Source organism: Salmo trutta, chromosome 2 (genome assembly GCF_901001165.1).
Source record: "Salmo trutta chromosome 2, fSalTru1.1, whole genome shotgun sequence".
NCBI lineage: Eukaryota > Metazoa > Chordata > Actinopteri > Salmoniformes > Salmonidae > Salmo > Salmo trutta.
This window is the reverse complement of record NC_042958.1, coordinates 25,515,034-25,540,898: the sequence shown is the minus strand read 5'-3', so window position 1 is coordinate 25,540,898 and position 25,865 is coordinate 25,515,034. Positions and strand designations below refer to the sequence as shown.

General features: G+C 49.1%; 1 protein-coding gene and 1 long non-coding RNA gene across 2 annotated transcripts in view; one reads left to right on the top strand and one right to left on the bottom strand.

Moving 5' to 3' along the window:
- Positions 1 to 25,865, bottom strand: part of LOC115153731 (neuropilin-1a-like) — a 98,482-nt gene that overhangs the window by 39,599 nt on the left and 33,018 nt on the right. The window contains 3 exon segments of the mRNA XM_029699323.1: positions 14,430 to 14,492; positions 14,494 to 14,597; positions 17,606 to 17,761. Of these exon segments, the coding sequence (XP_029555183.1) occupies positions 14,430 to 14,492; positions 14,494 to 14,597; positions 17,606 to 17,761 (323 nt within the window).
- Positions 19,704 to 20,956, top strand: LOC115153741 (uncharacterized). The gene is made up of 3 exons (XR_003867758.1): positions 19,704 to 19,774; positions 20,651 to 20,858; positions 20,929 to 20,956. It is a non-coding gene; the product is annotated as an uncharacterized LOC115153741 (long non-coding RNA).

Below are 25,865 nucleotides of genomic sequence, written 5' to 3'. Positions count from 1 at the left end.
GTTTCTCTCTCTCTCTCTCTCTCTCTCTCTCTCTCTCAAAAAACAAATAACCCAGAAAATCACTGATCACCACACAGAGAGGGGTGATCAGAGAGGGGTGATCTCTCTCACTGTGTTTCAAAGTCAAACACCAGCTGGTAGCCATAGACCAGACAGACACAGTCTCTCAGGTTTCCTACAGTAGATCTCAGGCTCGAGAGATTGTGGCCATCCAGAACAAACAAACAGTTACCTCACATGTTCAGGTACTGTACTTCTAAACTAGCCTGGTCCCAGATCTGTTTGTGCTGTCTTGCCAATGGTCAGTGTCACTGTTTACGTGACCATACGAGTTAGCAAGACAACACAAATAGATGTGGGACCAGGCTACAGTCCTTCTGAACAGTGTAAGATAGACGCGGGACCAGGCTACAGTCCTTCTGAACAGTGTAAGATAGACGCGGGACCAGGCTACAGTCCTTCTGAAAAGTGTAAGATAGATGTGGGACCAGGCTACAGTCCTTCTGAACAGTGTAAGATAGATGTGGGACCAGGCTACAGTCCTTCTGAACAGTGTAAGATAGATGTGGGACCAGGCTACAGTCCTTCTGAACAGTGTAAGATAGATGTGGGACCAGGCTACAGTCCTTCTGAACAGTGTAAGATAGATGTGGGACCAGGCTACAGTCCTTCTGAACAGTGTAAGATAGATGTGGGACCAGGCTACAGTCTTCTGAACAGTTGTAAGATAGACGTGGGACCAGGCTACAGTCCTTCGAACAGTGTAAGATAGATGTGGGACCAGGCTACAGTCCTTCTGAACAGTGTAAGATAGATGTGGGACCAGGCTACAGTCCTTCTGAACAGTGTAAGATAGATGTGGGACCAGGCTACAGTCCTTCTGAACAGTGTAAGATAGATGTGGGACCAGGCTACAGTCCTTCTGAACAGTGTAAGATAGACGCGGGACCAGGCTACAGTCCTTCTGAACAGTGTAAGATAGACGCGGGACCAGGCTACAGTCCTTCTGAACAGTGTAAGATAGACGCGGGACCAGGCTACAGTCCTTCTGAACAGTGTAAGATAGACGCGGGACCAGGCTACAGTCCTTCTGAAAAGTGTAAGATAGATGTCGGACCAGGCTACAGTCCTTCTGAACAGTGTAAGATAGACGTGGGACCAGGCTACAGTCCTTCTGAACAGTGTAAGATAGACGTGGGACCAGGCTACAGTCCTTCTGAACAGTGTAAGATAGACGTGGGACCAGGCTACAGTCCTTCTGAACATTGTAAGATAGACGTGGGACCAGGCTACAGTCCTTCTGAACAGTCTAAGATAGACGTGGGACCAGGCTACAGTCCTTCTGAACAGTGTAAGATAGATGTGGGACCAGGCTACAGTCCTTCTGAACAGTGTAAGATAGACGCGGGACCAGGCTACAGTCCTTCTGAACAGTGTAAGATAGACGCGGGACCAGGCTACAGTCCTTCTGAACAGTGTAAGATAGACGCGGGACCAGGCTACAGTCCTTCTGAACAGTGTAAGATAGACGCGGGACCAGGCTACAGTCCTTTTGAACAGTGTAAGATAGACGTGGGACCAGGCTACAGTCCTTCTGAACAGTGTAAGATAGACGCGGGACCAGGCTACAGTCCTTCTGAACAGTGTAAGATAGACGTGGGACCAGGCTACAGTCCTTCTGAACAGTGTAAGATAGACGTGGGACCAGGCTACAGTCCTTCTGAACAGTGTAAGATAGACGTGGGACCAGGCTACAGTCCTTCTGAACAGTGTAAGATAGACGTGGGACCAGGCTACAGTCCTTCTGAACAGTGTAAGATAGACGTGGGACCAGGCTACAGTCCTTCTGAACAGTGTAAGATAGACGTGGGACCAGGCTACAGTCCTTCTGAACAGTGTAAGATAGACGTGGGACCAGGCTACAGTCCTTCTGAACAGTGTAAGATAGACGTGGGACCAGGCTACAGTCCTTCTGAACAGTGTAAGATAGACGTGGGACCAGGCTACAGTCCTTCTGAACAGTGTAAGATAGATGTGGGACCAGGCTACAGTCCTTCTGAACAGTGTAAGATAGATGTGGGACCAGCTACAGTCCTTCTGAACAGTGTAAGATAGACGTGGGACCAGGCTACAGTCCTTCTGAACAGTGTAAGATAGACGCGGGACCAGGCTACAGTCCTTCTGAACAGTGTAAGATAGACGTGGGACCAGGCTACAGTCCTTCTGAACAGTGTAAGATAGACGTGGGACCAGGCTACAGTCCTTCTGAACAGTGTAAGATAGATGTGGGACCAGGCTACAGTCCTTCTGAACAGTGTAAGATAGATGTGGGACCAGGCTACAGTCCTTCTGAACAGTGTAAGATAGACGTGGGACCAGGCTACAGTCCTTCTGAACAGTGTAAGATAGACGTGGGACCAGGCTACAGTCCTTCTGAACAGTGTAAGATAGACGTGGGACCAGGCTACAGTCCTTCTGAACAGTGTAAGATAGACGTGGGACCAGGCTACAGTCCTTCTGAACAGTGTAAGATAGACGTGGGACCAGGCTACAGTCCTTCTGAACAGTGTAAGATAGACGTGGGACCAGGCTACAGTCCTTCTGAACAGTGTAAGATAGACGTGGGACCAGGCTACAGTCCTTCTGAACAGTGTAAGATAGACGTGGGACCAGGCTACAGTCCTCTGAACAGTGTAAGATAGACGTGGGACCAGGCTACAGTCCTTCTGAACAGTGTAAGATAGACGTGGGACCAGGCTACAGTCCTTCTGAACAGTGTAAGATAGACGTGGGACCAGGCTACAGTCCTTCTGAACAGTGTAAGATAGACGTGGGACCAGGCTACAGTCCTTCTGAACAGTGTAAGATAGACGTGGGACCAGGCTACAGTCCTTCTGAACAGTGTAAGATAGACGTGGGACCAGGCTACAGTCCTTCTGAACAGTGTAAGATAGACGTGGGACCAGGCTACAGTCCTTCTGAACAGTGTAAGATAGACGTGGGACCAGGCTACAGTCCTTCTGAACAGTGTAAGATAGACGTGGGACCAGGCTACAGTCCTTCTGAACACGGTAAGATAGACGTGGGACCAGGCTACAGTCCTTCTGAACAGTGTAAGATAGACGTGGGACAGGCTACAGTCCTTCTGAACAGTGTAAGATAGACGTGGGACCAGGCTACAGTCCTTCTGAACAGTGTAAGATAGACGTGGGACCAGGCTACAGTCCTTCTGAACAGTGTAAGATAGACGTGGGACCAGGCTACAGTCCTTCTGAACAGTGTAAGATAGACGTGGGACCAGGCTACAGTCCTTCTGACAGTGTAAGATAGACGTGGGACCAGGCTACAGTCCTTCTGAACAGTGTAAGATAGACGTGGGACAGGCTACAGTTCTGAACAGTGTATTAGACGTGGGACCAGGCTACAGTCCTTCTGAACAGTGTAAGATAGACGTGGGACCAGGCTACAGTCCTTCTGAAAGTGTAAGATAGACGTGGGACCAGGCTACAGTCCTTCTGAACAGTGTAAGAATAGACGTGGGACCCGGCTACAGTCCTTCTGAAACAGTGTAAGAGAGACGTGGGACCAGGCTACAGTCCTTCTGAACAGGTAAGATAGACGTGGGACGCAGGCTACAGTCCTTCTGAACAGTGTAAGATAGACGTGGGACCAGGCTACAGTCCTTCTGAACAGTGTAAGATAGACGTGGGACCAGGCTACAGTCCTTCTGAACAGTGTAAGATAGACGTGGGACTCAGGCTACAGTCCTTCTGAACAGTGTAAGATAGACGTGGGACCAGGCTACAGTCCTTCTGAACAGTGTAAGATAGACGTGGGACCAGGCTACAGTCCTTCTGAACAGTGTAGATAGACGTGGGACCAGGCTACAGTCCTTCTGACCAGTGTACGATAGACGTGGGACCAGGCTACAGTCCTTCTGAACAGTGTAAGATAGACGTGGGACCAGGCTACAGTCCTTCTGAACAGTCTAAGATAGACGTGGGACCAGGCTACAGTCCTTCTGAACAGTGTAAGATAGACGTGGGACCAGGCTACAGTCCTTCTGAACAGTGTAAGATAGACGTGGGACCAGGCTACAGTCCTTCTGACAGTGTAAGATAGACGTGGGACCAGGCTACAGTCCTTCTGACAGTGTAAGATAGACGTGGGACCAGGCTACAGTCCTTCTGAAACAGTGTAAGATAGACGTGGGACCAGGCTACAGTCCTTCTGAACAGTGTAAGATAGACGTGGGACCAGGCTACAGTCCCTTCTGAACAGTGTAAGATAGACGTGGGACCAGGCTACAGTCCTTCTGAACAGTGTAAGATAGACGTGGGACCAGGCTACAGTCCTTCTGAACAGTGTAAGATAGACGTGGGACCAGGCTACAGTCCTTCTGAACAGTGTAAGATAGACGTGGGACCAGGCTACAGTCCTTCTGAACAGTGTAAGATAGACGTGGGACCAGGCTACAGTCCTTCTGAACAGTGTAAGATAGACGTGGGACCAGGCTACAGTCCTTCTGAACAGTGTAAGATAGACGTGGGACCAGGCTACAGTCCTTCTGAACAGTGTAAGATAGACGTGGGACCAGGCTACAGTCCTTCTGAACAGTGTAAGATAGCGATCCATCAGCATTGGCCTCTTCCTCTAATTCTATGTAGAGCACCTGACTGTATGGTGTTATATTTTAATATTAGTTTGTGCTTTAAAGAAAATCCATTAGCCTGAAGTATAATTCATTCCTCTTTCACGAAAATTGGATTACCACGAAGACGCTGCAATGCTGTGAGACCTATGAGCTCCTTCTCAGACCTTCCATTCATCACAGGGTTTACCTGACATAATTACGGGCATATTTTTAGCCATTTCTGCCGTTAAATTATGCACGTCTTTCCTGAGCGGTTGATCATCTATTTTATCCTGACAAAGAGGGATGATGTGTGAGGTGGGTCTAATGTGGGGTGAAGGTATGACGATGACTAAAAATAAAAGGTGTGTGTGTGTGTGTGTGTGTGTGTGTGCTTGCGGGCGTGCATGCATGCGTGTGACGGTGTGACGATGTGGAATGATTACAGTTTTCAGTCTGAGACAGTAGCCTACTTTCAGGTGTTTTTTTAAAAACGATTTACTACCTATTGAATCACCCTAAACGCATAGAATGCAGCCTAAATGGCACCTTATTCCCCTATTTAGTGCACTACTTTGGGCCCTGGTCAAAAGCAGTGCACTAAATAGCGAATTTGGGAGGTGACCGCAATGGCCTCCATGGTTGCTTACACTGTTACCACAGATGACTGACTAATGACCACCGTCCTTCAGGAAACAAAGCAGCGAGACCTCAGGAAGGAAGTGACTAGGGAATGACTTCATCAGGACATGTCAGTGACAAGCCTGGTACAGGATATGGAGCAGTCTAGTCTATGGATGGCCACTATGATACAGTAACAGTATGTTTCAGTCAAGAGGATGTCAGGTCTATAGTGTAGGCCTAGATACTGTACAGTGGATCTTTTTTAATGACGGTACAGTATGAAGGTAGATGGACACAGACAGAGGGGCCGGGACAGGGCTCAAACACCAGTGTGTCGTCCGGAGTCGGGAGCTTTAACCGTACAGTAGATCTGACAGGGCAGCCAACTCCTGGTCTCCTTCCACTTTCTTTTAGCCAGACTTCATCAACAGAGAGAAGCTGATGTTAATTACAAGCCCATTATTCTAATTACTCATCCTTTGGCATGGCGACAAGACAGGCCCAGCAGCTTGAAGAGCTCTCATTGACAAAGACAATGGAGAGGAGTCTGCGTCCCAAATGGCACCCTATTCCCTACATAGGCCCCTGTCAAAATTTGTGCACTAGGTAGGAAATAGGGTGATATATGGGACATACCCCGAGAGTGCTAAACATTTCTATCCTTTGTTTCTATTCTATCCTTCATCCCACTGACCATGGATAATTGAAAACACATTTGGACGGCTGTTGACCGCTGGCCGTGTGGGTCCATAGGAAAACAGGATATGGCTGAGCAAGTTGTTTTAGCGGCTGACATGAGCCCATAGCCCAGCACTGCCTTACTCCCTCTCCCCCTCTCTCCCTCCCCTCTCTCTCTTCTCTCTCTCTCTCCTTCCTTTTCTCCCTGGACCTGGATAAACGGCTGGAGAGCTGAAGCAATGCCTACATCCCCAATGGCACCCTAGTCCTACATAGTGCACTACTTTTGACCAGAGCCCTATGAAAGCTGGTCACAATTAGTTTAGTACATTTGGGAAGCAGACAATGTTTTCATCAGGGAAGTCAGTAATTAGTGTTTGTTTGATGGCTGATGGCTGGAAAAGTGGAATTCAACCTGTTTTTCTGTGTGAAATAGTGGAGGCTAGTGTGTGTGTGTGTGTGTGTGTGTGTGTGTGTGTGTGTGTGTACGTGCGTATGCAGTGGTGTAAAGTACTTAAGTAAAAATACTTTCAAGTACTACTAAAGTAGTTGTTTGGGGTGTATCTGTACTTTACTGATATGGTGGACTCACTAAACACACATGCTTTGTTTGTAAATGAAGTCTGAGTGTTGGAGTGTGGTCCTGACTATCTGTAAATTGAAAAAAAAATAAACAATCGTGCTGTCTGGTTTTCTTAATATAAGGAATTTGAAATTATTTACTTTTGATACTTAAGTATATTTTAGCAATTACATTTACTTTTGATACTTAAGTATATTTAAAACCAGATACTTTTAGACTTTTACTCAAGTAGTATTTTACTGGGTGACTCACTTTCACTTGAGTCATTTTTATTAAGGTATCTTCACTTTTACTCAAGTATGACTATTGAGTACTTTTTCCACCACTGTGTGCATGCGTTCTAGGGGTTTCCATGGGGAAAGACATGGCCTTCCTCCATACAGTTAACATATAATGACTTCCTGTTGCACTTGGTGACTTTACTTTACTGGGCCAAAGCCAAAGGAGTGAGATTAGGGCAGTTTTATGAAAACATTGTTTTTAATTTTCTGCTCTTTCATCAACTGGTTTTCTCCTAACAAGCAAGATTAAAGTCAACATCCTTTCCCAGAGTGCTTAGAGAGAAGGGACAATCTGTTTTTGTCTCCATAACTTTACTTACGATTAAATAATTTGGGTTATCGGCGAGATGCGTGTAAGATAAAACAGAAAATGCTGTAAATACCGATAATGCATTTATGATGCAAGATGGATATTATGGCTATAACCTCTGCAAATAAATCCTACAGATATGGAGAACATTTACCATTGAGCTCATCAGTAAAGAACAATACTATGGATAACCTGTATCTTATCCTTGTGATAGACAACAGAAATGATTTCAGGTATCGACTTTCTCTCTCAGGGACAGCATGTATTATTCATGGTGTGTGTGTGTGTGTGTGTGAGATCAATGGTTGCTGTCTGAGGCAAGATGTTAGACTCTGTGATGCCATCTTGCTTTTATGGCATCACTCAGGCCTAGGGAAAACCTCTCTCCCACTCTATCTCCTTTCCTGACAGAGCCCATTCCTCATGGCGTCAGCGTCGAAGTGTGCGTGTGTGTGTGTGTGTGTGTGTGTCGTCAGTGTCCCAGGGGGACCGGGAAATCTTCCCTCTGCTTTTGTTTTCAGGTCGGAGACAGCGTGAATGTCCGCCAAAAATATATCTGTCCTCCCTCAGTCAGAGGGCCAAATGTATTGTACAGATGAAGGTATTTCCTCCTAGTACGTCACCCACCATTCAGGTCTTCCTATTGAAACCAGGCCTGTCACGCACCATTCAGGTCTTCCTATTGGAACCAGGCCCGTCACGCACCATTCAGGTCTTCCTATTGGAACCAGGCCCGTCACGCACCATTCAGGTCTTCCTATTGGAACCAGGCCCGTCACGCACCATTCAGGTCTTCCTATTGGAACCAGGCCTGTCATGTACCATTCAGGTCTTCCTATTGGAACCAGGCCTGTCATGTACCATTCAGGTCTTCCTATTGGAACCAGGCCTGTCACGCACCATTCAGGTCTTCCTATTGGAACCAGGCCCGTCACGCACCATTCAGGTCTTCCTATTCAAACCAGGCCTGTCATGTACCATTCAGGTCTTCCTATTGGAACCAGGCCTGTCATGTACCATTCAGGTCTTCCTATTAAAACCAGGCCCGTCACGCACCATTCAGGTCTTCCTATTGGAACCAGGCCCGTCACGCACCATTCATGTCTTCCTGATGGAACCAGGCCCGTCACGCACCATTCAGGTCTTCCTATTGGAACCAGGCCTGTCACGCACCATTCAGGTCTTCCTATTGGAACCAGGCCTGTCATGTACCATTCAGGTCTTCCTATTGAAACCAGGCCTGTCATGTACCATTCAGGTCTTCCTATTGGAACCAGGCCTGTCAGGCACCATTCAGGTCTTCCTATTCAAACCAGGCCTGTAATGTACCATTCAGGTCTTCCTATTCAAACCAGGCCTGTCATGTACCATTCAGGTCTTCCTATTGGAACCAGGCCTGTCATGTACCATTCAGGTCTTCCTATTCAAACCAGGCCTGTCATGTACCATTCAGGTCTTCCTATTCAAACCAGGCCTGTCATGTACCATTCAGGTCTTCCTATTGGAACCATGCCTGTCATGTACCATTCAGGTCTTCCTATTCAAACCAGGCCTGTCATGTACCATTCAGGTCTTCCTATTCAAACCAGGCCCGTCACGCACCATTCAGGTCTTCCTATTGGAACCAGGCCCGTCACGCACCATTCATGTCTTCCTATTCAAACCAGGCCTGTCATGTACCATTCAGGTCTTCCTATTGGAACCAGGCCTGTCATGTACCATTCAGGTCTTCCTATTTAAACCAGGCCCGTCACGCACCATTCAGGTCTTCCTATTGGAACCAGGCCCGTCACGCACCATTCATGTCTTCCTGATGGAACCAGGCCCGTCACGCACCATTCAGGTCTTCCTATTGGAACCAGGCCTGTCACGCACCATTCAGGTCTTCCTATTGGAACCAGGCCTGTCATGTACCATTCAGGTCTTCCTATTGAAACCAGGCCTGTCATGTACCATTCAGGTCTTCCTATTGGAACCAGGCCTGTCAGGCACCATTCAGGTCTTCCTATTCAAACCAGGCCTGTAATGTACCATTCAGGTCTTCCTATTCAAACCAGGCCTGTCATGTACCATTCAGGTCTTCCTATTGGAACCAGGCCTGTCATGTACCATTCAGGTCTTCCTATTCAAACCAGGCCTGTCATGTACCATTCAGGTCTTCCTATTCAAACCAGGCCTGTCATGTACCATTCAGGTCTTCCTATTGGAACCATGCCTGTCATGTACCATTCAGGTCTTCCTATTCAAACCAGGCCTGTCATGTACCATTCAGGTCTTCCTATTCAAACCAGGCCCGTCACGCACCATTCAGGTCTTCCTATTGGAACCAGGCCCGTCACGCACCATTCATGTCTTCCTATTCAAACCAGGCCTGTCATGTACCATTCAGGTCTTCCTATTGGAACCAGGCCTGTCATGTACCATTCAGGTCTTCCTATTTAAACCAGGCCCGTCACGCACCATTCAGGTCTTCCTATTGGAACCAGGCCCGTCACGCACCATTCATGTCTTCCTGATGGAACCAGGCCCGTCACGCACCATTCAGGTCTTCCTATTGGAACCAGGCCTGTCACGCACCATTCAGGTCTTCCTATTGGAACCAGGCCTGTCATGTACCATTCAGGTCTTCCTATTGAAACCAGGCCTGTCATGTACCATTCAGGTCTTCCTATTGGAACCAGGCCTGTCAGGCACCATTCAGGTCTTCCTATTCAAACCAGGCCTGTCATGTACCATTCAGGTCTTCCTATTCAAACCAGGCCTGTCATGTACCATTCAGGTCTTCCTATTGGAACCAGGCCTGTCATGTACCATTCAGGTCTTCCTATTCAAACCAGGCCTGTCATGTACCATTCAGGTCTTCCTATTCAAAACCAGGCCTGTCATGTACCATTCCGGTCTTCCTATTGGAACCATGCCTGTCATGTACCATTCAGGTCTTCCTATTCAAACCAGGCCTGTCATGTACCATTCAGGTCTTCCTATTGGAACCATGCCTGTCATGTACCATTCAGGTCTTCCTATTCAAACCAGGCCTGTCATGTACCATTCAGGTCTTCCTATTCAAACCAGGCCCGTCACGCACCATTCAGGTCTTCCTATTGGAACCAGGCCCGTCACGCACCATTCAGGTCTTCCTATTCAAACCAGGCCTGTCATGTACCATTCAGGTCTTCCTATTGGAACCAGGCCTGTCATGTACCATTCAGGTCTTCCTATTTAAACCAGGCCCGTCACGCACCATTCAGGTCTTCCTATTGGAACCAGGCCCGTCACGCACCATTCATGTCTTCCTGATGGAACCAGGCCCGTCACGCACCATTCAGGTCTTCCTATTGGAACCAGGCCTGTCACGCACCATTCAGGTCTTCCTATTGGAACCAGGCCTGTCATGTACCATTCAGGTCTTCCTATTGAAACCAGGCCTGTCATGTACCATTCAGGTCTTCCTATTGGAACCAGGCCTGTCAGGCACCATTCAGGTCTTCCTATTCAAACCAGGCCTGTCATGTACCATTCAGGTCTTCCTATTCAAACCAGGCCTGTCATGTACCATTCAGGTCTTCCTATTGGAACCAGGCCTGTCATGTACCATTCAGGTCTTCCTATTCAAACCAGGCCTGTCATGTACCATTCAGGTCTTCCTATTCAAACCAGGCCTGTCATGTACCATTCAGGTCTTCCTATTGGAACCATGCCTGTCATGTACCATTCAGGTCTTCCTATTCAAACCAGGCCTGTCACGCACCATTCAGGTCTTCCTATTGGAACCAGGCCTGTCACGCACCATTCAGGTCTTCCTATTCAAACCAGGCCTGTCATGTACCATTCAGGTCTTCCTATTGGAACCATGCCTGTCATGTACCATTCAGGTCTTCCTATTCAAACCAGGCCTGTCACGCACCATTCAGGTCTTCCTATTGGAACCAACCCAAAAATACACTATCTGGCTAAAGGTGAGTTCATTCATCATCACAGCAACCTGCTGCTACATACATCCATACTATTCCCCGTCTGGGGGCTTCAAACAGATGGAGGATCCACAAAGGTAGATATTCACTGTACCTCCCTCTTGACGTGGCTGACATGGGAATGGAAAGGGGAATAGCTATCTAACGATTATAAATACACTTCCTGGTGGATGTGAGAAGCCTCAAAGGTCGTCTGTCCACCTACCCACATGCATTTAGGCATGCACACACACACACACACACACACACACACACACACACACACACACACACACACACACACACACACACACACACACACACACACACACACACACACACACCAAAGGACTGTTCCTCTGTGACAATAGAGTGTGATGAATAGCTAACCCACCAGAGCTCCATGCTAAGCCATAAGAAACCCCACCAGCCTAATTAACAGTAGGAGAAACTCCAGCATGTTGCCCTGCTCCTCATCTCAATATATTAACATGAGAGGCAGCATTAAAATAGATGACAAACCTACGCCATCCAGCCCTAGATATATGTTATCTGAATAAACTATAGGCAGAGAAGAAATATGCCTGAGATATCAACCCCTCAAACCCCACTGCCTGTCATGAATAGCTAATAAAACCGTCTGGTGCAAATTGCATTCAGAGAATTAATGAAATGAATAATGAATTGATATCCATCTAACAGGCGCGAGAGATGATTTGTCTCGTGGTGTCGTGAGAGCGCCTGCCATTAACGATGGGGAGAGATTGTTGTTGCCGCTGCTCCCTCCCTCAGACAAGCTTAATGAAAGAGAAACGAAGAACTCCATTCTTTTAATAACACTTGTTATAATGAAACTTCTCTCTCTTCATGAGCTCAGGGAGGGCATATGCGCAGCGGCAAAGATTTCAAGAAATTACAAATTACACACCATACCAACGCGGAATTCACTCTTTGTTACCGTAGAAACAGACGTGCCTGGTATCCACTTCTTTGTCATCTGGCATTGGAGCGCCCAACAGAGAATATCCCCTTTTATCTTGTTGTATTTTACTGCTAAATACAATTAAAGCTGCAATATGTAACTTTTTGGGCATCCTGACCAAATTTACATAGAAATGTTTTGTTTTGTGTCTTTTACTTTTGGTTTTGTACACCAGCTTCAAACAGCTGAAAATACAATATATTGGGTGATGGAAAATATATGTCTCAGTGGTTTAGATGGTACAATGATTCTCTACACTATGAAATGAGTGCACTTTTAAATAAATAAATAAAAAACCTAAGCATAATCAATACTCTATTGAGGATTCTGAACAGTTGCCGGATCGTTGTTCTTTTGCTCTGGCATCAGCACAGCGGGAGAGAGACACATTTAGACTTTCATTAGGAGAGAAAGACAGTGAAGAACAGAACAGTACAGAGCAGAACGGCCCAATTGGTTTAAAGGGCTGGTTTTAAATAAGTCCTCATTAAAACAAATAGGTATTTGAATCAGATTCCCACTGAATTTAATCTCTCAGGACACATAGGCTGAATCTAGCAACACTGGGAAAGGACAAGACCATAGTATCTACAGTACATGAATCCGGACATGAATTTTCCGGACATGAATTTGTGCCTATCCCAATATGAACGTGTGTTCTGTCGATCATTGACCTCCTCTATGTCCCAATAGATGCAACATCTTAGGGCTTAACTGTGTAACTTCCCCTCTGAGAGACAATCAATGTCACACAACTTTAACATTCCCCTCTCCTCTAAAGGAACTGCTGCGGGAAGTAGTGCACTACTCTTTGCCAGAGCACTACTGTATGGGCCCTGGTCAAAAGTAGTGCACTACTGTATAGAGTATAGGGTGCCATTTAGGGCACAGCCATCGGTTTCTTTCCAGTACAATGGGCCCCTTCCAGGCCCAGGGCTCTCCTCCCACTCACCCACAGAGCACAGAGCCAAGGGCCTCCTCCACAGACACACACACACACACAAAAACAAACACACTCCCACTCCTCGAATTCAATTAGTCTGGAAGGTGCAACAGGGGCCCCCAGGACAATATTTTCATAGCAATAAGGAAAACCTCATTTATGAACGTCGCCCAAACAAATATCTGTCTCCAAGCCAGCTTTACATTTAACAGACGCTCTGATCCTGAGCAAGAGCATACATTTTTGGTACTTTTTCATACTGGTCCCCTGTGGGAATTGAACCCAAAACCCTTGCATTGAAAGCACCATGCTCTACCAACTGAGCCACACCAGTGGACTACAATAAAGCTCCTTGAGGACTACACACGTACAGTCGAGACAAACTTTCAACTTTTCAGCGACGCGGGGACGGACTATAATGAAAAACAAAAACTTGTATAGGTAATGTAGTGTATGGTTGGGTCAGTGGGGTAACCACTTCAACACAATAACAGGCTCCAGGGTATGTGACATAGCAGTGCCTTTGGGATCAGAGACAGAGCTCCAGTCTTTTCATATAAAGTTCTCTGTCTGTGAATGTTAATGCAGATCCCAGCACACATGCAGTACAGTAAAACCCTATGATAACAATGAGTGTGTGTTGGTGGATATGTCCCCTGGGGCAGTAACCACAGCGGATGAGAGAGAGAGAGAGAGAGAGAGAGAGAGAGAGAGAGAGAGAGAGAGAGAGAGACTCTTTGTGGAGTGTCTGGAATCCACAGCTAGCCTGGAGTTCCACAGGAAGCATAAATTAATCACCAGATTTCTGGATCACCTTAAAAGATTTACCCAGCATGCCACAGGGGCGTCCTGTGGCACGCACAGACTGCTGGAATTGGACCAGGAAGGAGAGTCAACTTCACTATAGTCACCACTCTGGATCTGAGTCCCAAATGGCACCGTATTCACCAAGTAGTGCACTAACATTGACCATGGCCCAGGACACTACTTATGACCCTATTCCCTGTGTAGTGCACTACTTTTAACTTGGTCAAAAATAGTGCACTACATAGGGAATAGGGTGCCATTTTGGACACACCCTGGTTCAGACAGCGATTCAATAAGACTTGTAAAAAGCCTGTGGTTGTTTTGTCTTCAAGCAGCTTTGGGTGGATGACGTTGGAAAAGTTACAGCTTCCATATTACTTACATGGTAATTAACTTTTTTTCACTGCTATAAACACACCCTTTCTCTTCACTTAGTTATGATTAGACATTTGCCACCTTTGAGAAATTCTATGATGTCTTTGGGACACATGGCGGTCCCACGTGGCCCAGTTGGTACAGCATGGAACTAGCCACGCCAAGATTGGCTGAGGCCATCCATACGAATATGTATGCACGCTTTGGATAAAAGTATCTGCAGAATGTTATATTTTACTTTGTGCTTATGGTGCAGACTGTACCTGTATCCACTCTTTGTTGTTGTCCTCTCCTGGTGTCCATGCATTCTCATAGTAGTTGAGTCTGGGCTCGCTCCGGGGACCAGCCAGGGTTGTACTGGGACGAAGCTACGATCTGCTCTGATGCTATCTCCCCTGACTCCATACCCAACGGGTCTGAACAGTCAAAGTCTGAGAGAGAGAGAGAGAGAGAGAGAGAGAGGGAGAGAGAGAGAGAGAGAAAGAAAGAGAGAGAGAGAGAGAGAGAGAGAGAGAGGGAGAGATGTAGAGAGGGAGAGAGAGAGAGATGTAGAGAGAGAGAGAGAGAGAGAGAGGGAGAGAGAGAGAGAAGAGAGAGAGGGAGAGAGAGAGAGAGAGAGAGAGAGAAGAGAGTGGGAGAGAGAGAGAGAGGGGAGAAGGGGTGGGAAAGAAGGGGAGAGAGAGATTGTCTAAATTTAGAGCTGAAAGCACCATCCAGGCATCCCAGGCCAGAGCACACATCAACCCCCAAAACAGAGCTGGTCCCTGGGGAGAGGGACACTCAGTGGCAGGGTCTGGGCTGGTACTCTGGTGGCAGGAATAAAGAGCCACATCAGTGCTGCCTCAGCTCAGCAGATCCTTGCTTCCAGTTCCTCTCTCCCACTACCACACACAGAGGCTTTAAATGGAAGGCAAGCACAGTGAAAGTGTGGTTCTACATCAAGACATAAAGCTTTAGTCATAAAACATTCAGTGTAGGGCTAAGTTCACTGTAAACTGTAATCGGAAAAGAGAAAGTATTATGCATTAAAGTTGAGCTAGTAGTTTTTCCTCTGGTGCTGGTTCATCTCTCCTTTAAAGCTCCCTGTAGGCAGTTTATGTGTTTCGCACATGGTGCACATTTCCTAATATTGTTGTCCCTCGGGGTGTTAGGGCACATTTAGTGTCGGTGTTCTGGGCCGTAAATCTCCCAGAATGCCCTGTCCCAACCAGGATAGAGGGCATCTCCTTGTTTATGTTGACATGGTGCTACCGTCCAGGGTCAGCCAGTGTGTGTGTGTGTGTGTGTGTGTGTGTGTGTGTGTGTGTGTGTGTGTGTGTGTGTATACAACCACCGGCCAGGTCAAGAGGTGAGCTCTTCTTCCGCCATTCCCTGGAGTCCCATATGTAGCGGAGTTGTCTAGACGCTGACCCTATGACCCCCAGGGTCAGACTCGGACCCTGGCCCCAGTCTGACCCTGTCTCTAGTCACCCACCCACCTACACCCACATCCACACACACACTGGCTGACCCTGGACGGTAGCACACTCTGCACACACACACACACACACACACACACACACACACACACACACACACACACACACACATTAAGGCAGGCACACACACACACACACACACACATTAAGGCAGGCACACACACACACACACACACACACATTAAGGCAGGCACACACAGTTACGTATTGCGTATATCAGCGTTGTTCAGCGTCCCAGAGACACAGGTCTGAAAGGCGTCAAGCAGATGGAGAGACCATCTGTTTTAGCTCATAGACAGTCCCTGACTGCTGCATACCCTGTACCTTACTCACTACTGCAGAGAGAGAGAGAGAGAGAGAGAGAGAGGAGAGAGAGAGAGAGAGAGAGAGAGAGAGAGAGAGAGAGAGAGAGCAAGAGAGAAACAGAGATGCAAAGACGAGGGAAATATATATATATATCACACTCCACTCTTTTCTTCTCTCTCAAAGACCCCCTTCTTTCTTCTTCTTATCAACATGTTGGAGGAGGAATCTGAATCTCTCCATAAACATCAACCAGACCCAGTTGAACTTCTATCTGCCCTCTGAGTCTCTGGTTGTCAGCACTGAGGTAAATATGATCATGTGTGCTGCTATCAGCTATAAGCTATCAGCCTGCATTTTAAGCAGCAGCCCATTCTGTGAAGTGTGGCGCTGGGGGATCAGGGAGATAGTAGGGAAGTGTTCCAAATGGCACCCTATTCCATTTATAGTGCACTACTTTTGACCAGAGCCCTATGCAGCCTAAATCAGAGCTGTCAGGGAGAGAAGACAAGCCTGCTTCGTCACCATCAAAGCAACACCTTATCCATCCTACATAACCCCCTCTCAGCTGAAGTGTACAAGTCTTATAATATGTACGGGGTAAAAAGGAAAACCCATAGATTATACATCAAAGGGCGTATTAATACATTCCTACTAGAGCACCACAGTGGATAAAAACTGTCAGAGACGTGATCTATCGTCTCTCTGATATGAGGATTCATTCCGCCAGGTCGTAAGCTGCCAACTGCATAATTAGGTAAGTAGGACAGATGTCAAATAATGCAGTGACTTGATGAGTTCATGTTGGTGGATTAGTGTTTTGATTGTATCTGTCCCTATCTAATAAATGTAATACTGGTGGATTAGTGTTCAGTCTGAACACATGTTTTGTTTACGTTGCCATGGTGCTGAGCTGTAGGGACTATAGGGACTAGTGACACAGGCAGTCATCGCTGTATGAGGCTGTGCTCAGGCTCTGTGTGAGTCTAGGGACCTCAGCACACATGCATATCACTACTCCCCACGGGGGACCTAGCACCATCTGGGATGATTAGTGTTTTTTTAACACCAGTCATCGCCATAGCAACCCGACAAGGGGGGGGGCGAGACGGGATGACTGGAGGGGTGGCTTGTGGAAAGATTTATGGGCTTCGAGGTGGTTGTGTTTCATCAATGAAATGTTTAGCCGGAGCATTTCTCAAATTGGGGTCATGGGGGCCAGGCCCCAGGGCGAAGATGATGCTGTGTTAGTGGCTGGGACACTGTCTGGAGGGGCTGGTGAGGCACTGTCCACCCCCGGTGTGTCTGCCCCCCCAGCCCCACGGTGTTAAAGTCAGGCCTTGTAAACAGGGGGAGATGGCCCATGCCTTGTATCACATCCCCTTAAGGAAAAGACTGGGAGCTGTTGATTTATTAACTGACTTTAGTCCCACATTAAACTAAATGTGTGTAGCAGTGGAACAGGGACCACCCCTCATATGTAGGGAGGGGTGTATGGTAGTTTCAGTAGGTATAGGGATTGTAGCTTTATCACTCATGGTGAATGGTCACTTTAGCAAATGCTAAATGTAGATATTTTTTACATTTTATCCTAGTAGACAATTAAAATAATGCATCTCTCATTGTAATCGGACCATTGATGATAGACAGTCACCTACCTTCTGGCACAGTCCGTTCCAGCACAGTGAAGTTGGCAGAGAAGCCCTCCTTGGCGATGGCACTGTCTGTGTTGATTATCAGGGCCAGGATGCCCGTGTAGGAGATGATACGACCAGGGGTGTTCTGGCCACAGTACCGCCCAATGTACGGACCAACTGGAGAGAGAGGGAGAGAGAGGGAGGGGGAAGGAGGGAGGGAGGGAGAGGGGGAGAAGGGGAGGGGGAAGGAGGGAGGGAGGGAGGGAGGGAGGGAGGGAGGGAGAGAGAGAAAGGGGGAGGGAGGGAGGGAGGGAGGGAGGGAGGGAGGGAGGGAGGGGGAAGGAGGGAGGGAGGGAGGGAGGGAGGGAGGGAGGGAGGGAGGGAGGAGGGGAAGGGGAGGGAGGGAGGGAGAGAGGGGGAGGGGAAGGAGGGGGGGAGAGAGGGAGGGAGGGAGGGGGAGGGGGAAGGAGGGAGGGAGGGGGGAGAGAGGGAGGGAGGGAGAGAGAGAGAGAGGGGGGAAGGAGGGAGGGAGGGAGGGAGAGGGGGAAGGAGGGAGGGAGGGAGGGAGGGAGGGAGAGAGAGAGAAAGGGGGAAGGAGGGAGGGAGGGAGGGAGAGAGGGGGAGGGGGATGGAGGGGGGGAGGGAGGGAGAGAGAGGGAGGGAGGGAGAGAGGGAGAGAGGGGGAGGGGGAAGGAGGGAGGGAGGGAGAGAGGGGGAGGGAGGGAGAGAGGGAGAGAGAGAGAGGGAGGGAGGGAGGGAGGGAGGGAGGGAGGGGGGGAAAGGGGGGAGAGAGGGTGGGGCGATAGGGGATAGAGAGGGAAAAAAGAGAGGGAAGGAGAGAAAGAGAGTGAGAGAGAGGGAGAGGGAGATTGTCAGTTACCAAGGTCACAGCTGAAGGTGGGAGTGTGTGTAAAGTTAGGAGTTAAGTCAGTATTTGCTTGCCCTAGGCCTGTCACATGGGTGTTCATACACAATAAACACAGCCCCCCCCCCCCCCCCCCCCCAAACGGAGGTGAGAGAACTAGTGTGTTGATGAAGCTATGAGCAGGACCTAAGACCTGGGGCTGTATTTGTGTTAGATCAGAGAGGGTTTTCACTAAGTGACCTCATAAAGAGGCATGGGAAAAAGGCATAACATTCGACACCCACAAAACACAAAGAGATAGAGAGAGAGAGAGAGGAACTCCTTGTTAAGACGAATCAAGGTCGAGGTTTCCGTCTGTTTTGCACCAGTCATAAATTCCTGGGCCTTTTTTAATGCGAGTGATGTTTAAGTGTTGAGGTGGGTATGTACGGTCTGGCCTGGTTTAGTGATGAGGTGGGTATGTACGGTCTGGCCACAGTGGAGAGAGTTCTCAAAGACTGGTTTAGTGTTGAGGTGGGTATGTATGGTCTGGCCTGGTTTAGTGTTGAGGTGGGTATGTATGGTCTGGCCTGGTTTAGTGTTGAGGTGGGTATGTACGGTCTGGCATGGTTTAGTGTTGAGGTGGGTATGTATGGTTGGCTAGTGTTGAGGTGGTATGTATGGTCTGGCCTGGTTTAGTGTTGAGGTGGGTATGTATGGTCTGGCTGGGTTTTAGTGTTGAGGTGGGTGCGGTATTATGGTCTGGCCTGGTTTTAGTGTTGAGGTGGGTATTGTATGGTCTGGCCTGGTTTAGTGTTGAGGTGGGTATGTATGGTCTGGCCCTGGTTTAGTGTTGAGGGGGGTATGTCTGGTCTGGCCTGTTTATGTTGAGGTGGGGTATTGTATGGTCTGGCCTGGTTATTGTTGAGGTGGGTATGTCTGGTTCTGGGCCTTGGTTTAGTGTTGAGGTGGGTATGGTCGGTCTGGCCTTGTTTAGTGTTGAGGTGGGTATGTACTGGTTCTGGCCTGGTTTAGTGTTGAGGTTGGCGTTATGTATGGTTCTGGCGTGCGTTTAGTGTTGAGGTGGGTAATGTACGGTATGGGCCTGGTTTAGTGTTGAGGTGGGTATGTACTGTCTGGCCCTGCTTGATTAGTGTTGAGGTGGTGGGTCATGTACTGGTCTGGCCTGGTTTAGTGTTGAGGTGGGTATGTATGGTCTGGCCTGGTTTAGTGTTGAGGTGGGTATGTATGGTCTGGCCTGGTTTAGTGTTGAGGTGGGTATGTATGGTCTGGCCTGGTTTAGTGTTGAGGTGGGTATGTACGGTCTGGCCTGGTTTAGTGTTGAGGTGGGTATGTATGGTCTGGCTGGTTTAGTGTTGAGGTGGGTATGTACGGTTGGCCTGGTTTAGTGTTGAGGTGGGTATGTATGGCTGGCCTGGTTTAGTGTGAGGTGGGTATGTAGGTCTGGCCTGGTTTAGTGTTGAGGTGGGTATGTATGGTCTGGCCTGGTTTAGTGTTGAGGTGGGTATGTATGGTCTGGCCTGGTTTAGTGGAGGTGGGTATGTATGGTCTGGCCTGGTTAGTGTTGAGGTGGGTATGTACGGTCTGGCCTGGTTTAGTGTTGAGGTGGGTATGGTCTGGCTGGTTTAGTGTTGAGGTGGGTATGGTCTGGCTGGTTTAGTGTGAGGTGGTATGTACGGTCTGGCCTGGTTAGTGTTGAGGTGGTATGTATGGTCTGGCCTGGTTTAGTGTTGAGGTGGGTATGTATGGTCTGGCCTGGTTTAGTGTTGAGGTGGGTATGTATGGTCTGGCCTGGTTTAGTGTTGAGGTGGGTATGTACGGTCTGGCCTGGTTTAGTGTTGAGGGGTATGGTCTGTGGCCTGGTTTAGGTTGAGGTGTGGTACTGGTCTGGCCTGGTTTAGTGTGAGGTGGGTATGTACTGTCTGGGCCTGGTTTAGTGTTGAGGTGGGTATGTACGGTCTGGGCCTGGTTTAGTGTTGAGGTGGGTATGTATGGTCTGGCCTGGTTTAGTGTTGAGGTGGGTATGAGGTCTGGCCTGGTTAGTGTTGAGGTGGGTATGGTCTGGCCTGGTTTTAGTGTTGAAGGTGGGTTATGTACGGTATGGTATGCCTGGTTTAGTGTTGAGGTGGGTATGTACGGTCTGGCCTGGGTGGTTTAGTGTTGAGGTGGGTATGTACGGTCTGGCCTGGGTAGTGTTGAAGGTGGGTATGTATGGTCTGGCTGGTTTAGTGTTGAGGTGGGTATGCTACGGTTGGCCTGGTTAGTGTTGAGGTGGGTATGTACGGTCTGGCCTGGTTTAGGTTGAGGTGGGTATGGTCTGGCCTGGTTAGTGTTGAGGTGGGTATGTACGGTCTGGCTGGTTTAGTGTTGAGGTGCGGTATGTACGGTCTGGCCTGGTTTAGTGTTGAGGTGGGTATGTCGTCTGGCCCTGGTTTAGTGTTGAGGTGGGTATGTATGGTCTGGCCTGGTTAGTGTTGAGGTGGGTATGTACGGTCTGGCCTGGTTTAGTGTTGAGGTGGGTATTACGGTCTGGCTGGTTTAGTGTTGAGGTGGGTATGTACGGTCTGGCCTGGTTTAGTGTTGAGGTGGGGTATGTTACTGGTCTGGCCTGGTTAGTGTTGAGGTGGGTATGTACGTCTGGCCTGGTTAGTGTTGAGGTGGGTATGTATGGTCTGGCCTGGTTTAGTGTTGAGTTGGGTATGTATGGTCTGGCCTGGTTTAGTGTTGAGGTGGGTCTGTATGGTCTGGCCTGGTTTAGTGTTGAGGTGGGTATGTACGTCTGGCCTGGTTTAGTGTTGAGGTGGGTTATGGTCTGGCCTGGTTTAGTGTTGAGGTGGGTATGTACGTCTGGCCTGGTTGTAGTGTGAGGTGGGTATTGTCGGGCACTGGTTTAGTGTTGAGGTGGGTTGTAGGTCTGGCCTGGTTTAGTGTTGAGGTGGGTATGTATGGTCTGGCATGGTTTAGTGTTGAGGTGGGTATGTATGGGCTGGCCTGGTTTAGTGTTGAGGTGGTATGGTATTGGTCTGGCCTGGTTTAGTGTTGAGGTGGGTATGGTCTGGCCTGGTTTAGTGTTGAGGTGGGTATGGTCTGGCCTGGTTTAGTGTTGAGGTGGGTATGTACGGTCTGGCCTGGTTTAGTGTTGAGGTGGGTATGTACGGTCTGGCCTGGTTTAGTGTTGAGGTGGGTATGTATGGTCTGGCCTGGTTTAGTGTTGAGGTGGGTATGTATGGTCTGGCCTGGTTTAGTGTTGAGGTGGGTATGTACGGTCTGGCCTGGTTTAGTGTGAGGTGGGTATGGTCTGGCCTGGTTTAGTGTTGAGGTGGGTATGTACGGTCTGGCCTGGTTTAGTGTGAGGTGGGTATGTACGGTCTGGCCTGGTTTAGTGTTGAGGTGGTGTACGGTCTGGCCTGGTTTAGTGTGAGGTGGGTATGGTCTGGCCTGGTTTAGTGTTGAGGTGGGTATGTATGGTCTGGCCTGGTTTAGTGTTGAGGTGGGTATGTATGGTCTGGCCTGGTTTAGTGTTGAGGTGGGTATGTACGGTCTGGCCTGGTTTAGTGTTGAGGTGGGTATGTACGGTCTGGCCTGGTTTAGTGTTGAGGTGGGTATGGTCTGGCCTGGTTTAGTGTTGAGGTGGGTATGGTCTGGCCTGGTTTAGTGTTGAGGTGGGTATGGTCTGGCCTGGTTTAGTGTTGAGGGGTATGTACGGTCTGGCCTGGTTTAGTGTTGAGGTGGGTATGTATGGTCTGGCCTGGTTTAGTGTTGAGGTGGGTATGTACGGTCTGGGCCTGGTTTTAGTGTTGAGGTGGGTATGGTCTGGCCTGGTTTAGTGTTGAGGTGGGTATGTATGGTCTGGCCTGGTTTAGTGTTGAGGTGGGTATGTACGGTCTGGCCTGGTTTAGTGTTGAGGTGGGTATGTATGGTCTGGCCTGGTTTAGTGTTGAGGTGGGTATGTACGGTCTGGCCTGGTTTAGTGTTGAGGTGGGTATGTATGGTCTGGCCTGGTTTAGTGTTGAGTGGGGTATGTATGGTCTGGCCTGGTTTAGTGTTGAGGTGGGTATGTATGGTCTGGCCTGGTTTAGTGTTGAGGTGGGTATGTATGGTCTGGCCTGGTTTAGTGTTGAGGTGGGTATGTACGGTCTGGCCTGGTTTAGTGTTGAGGTGGGTATGTATGGTCTGGCCTGGTTTAGTGTTGAGGTGGGTATGTACTGGTCTGGCCTGGTTTAGTGTTGAGGTGGGTAATGTATGGTCTGGCCTAGGGTGTTAGTGTTGAGGTGGGTATGTATGGTCTGGCCTGGTTTAGTGTTTGAGGTGGGTATGTATGGTCTGGCCATGGTTAGTGTTGAGGTGGGTATGTATGGTCTGGCCTGGTTTAGTGTTGAGGTGGGTATGTATGGTCTGGCCTGGTTTAGTGTTGAGGTGGGTATGTATGGTCTGGCCTGGTTTAGTGTTGAGGTGGGTATGTATGGTCTGGCCTGGTTTAGTGTTGAGGTGGGTATGTATGGTCTGGCCTGGTTTAGTGTTGAGGTGGGTATGTATGGTCTGGCCTGGTTTAGTGTTGAGGTGGGTATGTATGGTCTGGCCTGGTTTAGTGTTGAGGTGGGTATGTACGGTCTGGCCTGGTTTAGTGTTGAGGTGGGTATGTATGGTCTGGCCTGGTTTAGTGTTGAGGTGGGTATGGTCTGGCCTGGTTTAGTGTTGAGGTGGGTATGGTCTGGCCTGGTTTAGTGTTGAGGTGGGTATGGTCTGGCCTGGTTTAGTGTTGAGGTGGGTATGGTCTGGCCTGGTTTAGTGTTGAGGTGGGTATGGTCTGGCCTGGTTTAGTGTTGAGGTGGGTATGGTCTGGCCTGGTTTAGTGTTGAGGTGGGTATGGTCTGGCCTGGTTTAGTGTTGAGGTGGGTATGGTCTGGCCTGGTTAGTGTTGAGGTGGGTATGGTCTGGCCTGGTTTAGTGTTGAGGTGGGTATGTACGGTCTGGCCTGGTTTAGTGTTGAGGTGGGTATGGTCTGGCCTGGTTTAGTGTTGAGGTGGGTATGGTCTGGCCTGGTTTAGTGTTGAGGTGGGTATGTACGGTCTGGCCTGGTTTAGTGTTGAGGTGGGTATGTACGGTCTGGCCTGGTTTAGTGTTGAGGTGGGTATGGTCTGGCCTGGTTTAGTGTTGAGGTGGGTATGGTCTGGCCTGGTTTAGTGTTGAGGTGGGTATGGTCTAGCCTCAGTGGAGACAGTTCTCAACAGCCACTGAGAAAAAGAGGAAAGAAAGACCAAAGAAATGGAGAGAAAGGGAAAAAGGGGAATAAGAGAATGTCAAAAGAAAATAATGCAATAAAAGTCAAACCAGGACACGTTCCACTGAGCACTTTAAATTAGTTTGTGACACATTGTGTGTGTGTGTGTGTGTGTGTGTGTGTGTGTGTGTGTGTGTGTGTGTGTGTGTGTGTGTGTGTGTGTGTGTGTGTGTGTGTGTGTGTGTGTGTGTGTGTCCCTGTCTGTGTGTTCCTCTGTCTAGATGTTAAGCAGGTCTGGAGGCCTGGTGCTTATCTCTGATTAGTAAGCCTGTGATCAGTGGTGAGTGAAGGCCAGGCTGCTGCCCTGCTCCTCTCTCAACCTATCACCTCCCCTCTCAACCTATCACCTCCCCTCTCAACCTATCACCTCCCCTCACTCTGACATGCCATGTACAACCAGGCCTTACATCCAGACACACAGATGAAAGGGAGAGGAGGTTCGCCAAGACAGGGTCTGATGGCTCAGATTCAGCATTATAACACAGGAGGGAGGGGGGTGTGTGTGTATGAACTGGGGTTTAGGGGGGAAGGGCATGACTCCTCTATCATCCAGTGTATGATGGCCTGGTGTGTGTGGTGGTGGGGGGAGGGGGGGGCATCTCCTAAATGATCTGCATGACTCAACGGCACTATGAAAATGTTAAATGCTCTGTTGTGAACTCTGTGTCTCTGCATGTCTCTATGGTCCTGGTGGGAGGAGAAAGGAGGGGAGGAGAGGAGATGGAAGAGAGAGGGGGAGGAGAGAGGAGGAGAGAGGAGGGGAAATGGGAGGAGTAGGGAAGAGAGAGGGGGGAGGAGAGAGGAGGGGAGATGGAGGGAGGGGAGGAGTGGAGAAGAGAGAGGGGGGAGGAGTAGAGAAGAGAGAACGGGGAGGAGAGATGAGGGGAGATGGAGGGATGGGGAGGAGTGGAAAAGAGAGAGGGGGGAGGAGAAAGGAAGGGAGATGGAGGGATGGGGAGGAGTGGAAAAGAGAGAGGGGGGAGGAGTGGAGAAGAGAGAAGGGGGAGGGGAAAGGAGGGGAGATGGAGGGATGGGGAGGAGAGGAGAAGAGAGAGGGGGATGAGTGGAGAAGAGAGAGGGGGGAGGAGTGGAGAAGAGAGAGGGGGAGGAGGGGAGAAGAAAGAGGGGGAGGAGAGATGAGGTGAGATGGAGGGAGGGGGAGGAGTGGAAAAGAGAAAGGGGGAAGAGTGGAGAAGACAGAAGGGGGAGGAGAGAGGAGGGGAGATGGAGGGATGGGGAGAAGTGGAAAAGAGAGACGGGGAGGAGTGGAGATGGAGGGAGGGGGGAGGAGTGAAGAAGAGAGAGGGGGAGGAGAGAGTAGGGGAGATGGAGGGAGGGGGGAGGAGAGAGGAGGGGAGATGGAGGGAACGAGGGGGAGGGGGGAGGAGAGAGGAGGGGAGGAGAGAGGAGGGGAGATGGAGAGAGGGGGGAGGAGAGAGGAGGGGAGATGGCGGGAACGAGGGGGGAGGAGTAGGGAAGAGAGAGGGGGAAGGAGAGAGGAGTGGAGATGGAGGGAACGAGGGGGGAGGAGTAGGGAAGAGAGAGGGGGAAGGAGAGAGGAGGGGAGATGGAGGGAACGAGGGGGGAGGAGTAGGGAAGAGAGAGGGGGGAGGAGAGAGGAGGGGAGGGAGGGAGGGGGGAGGAGTGCGCCTCCAGCCTTCCGTGCTAATGCACCACTGATCTAAAAGGCACCACAGGTACTGTGCCCAGCCCTCATCAGACAGGGCCTGACACACAGCACGGCCCCCAACCTCCCCCTACGTCTCCTCTGGCTCCTCCACGGCCTTCTGCCTCTACTGCCCCTCCCATGCTCCAGGCCCTGCTGTCTCACACACCCAATTACTCTGGATGGGAGAAGTGTTATGTTGTTATTTTCCAGTTTTTAGAACCCCAAATGACAAGAGAGAAGACTGCTGTGGGTGGCTATATATTTTCTTTGTTTTCAATGGAAACATTATTTGCGCTCAGACAGGAATAAGAAACCCTTATTCTGAGAGTGTTAAATAAAAGTTTCAGAATTTCATATTCAGAATAAACTTGTGTTCCTGAGAGAGGGTAGTTTCATGTCAACGTCTCTGTTTATCACAGATGTCAGTGATGTTGATGTGTTTCACCGAGGGATTCAAATAAAAGTG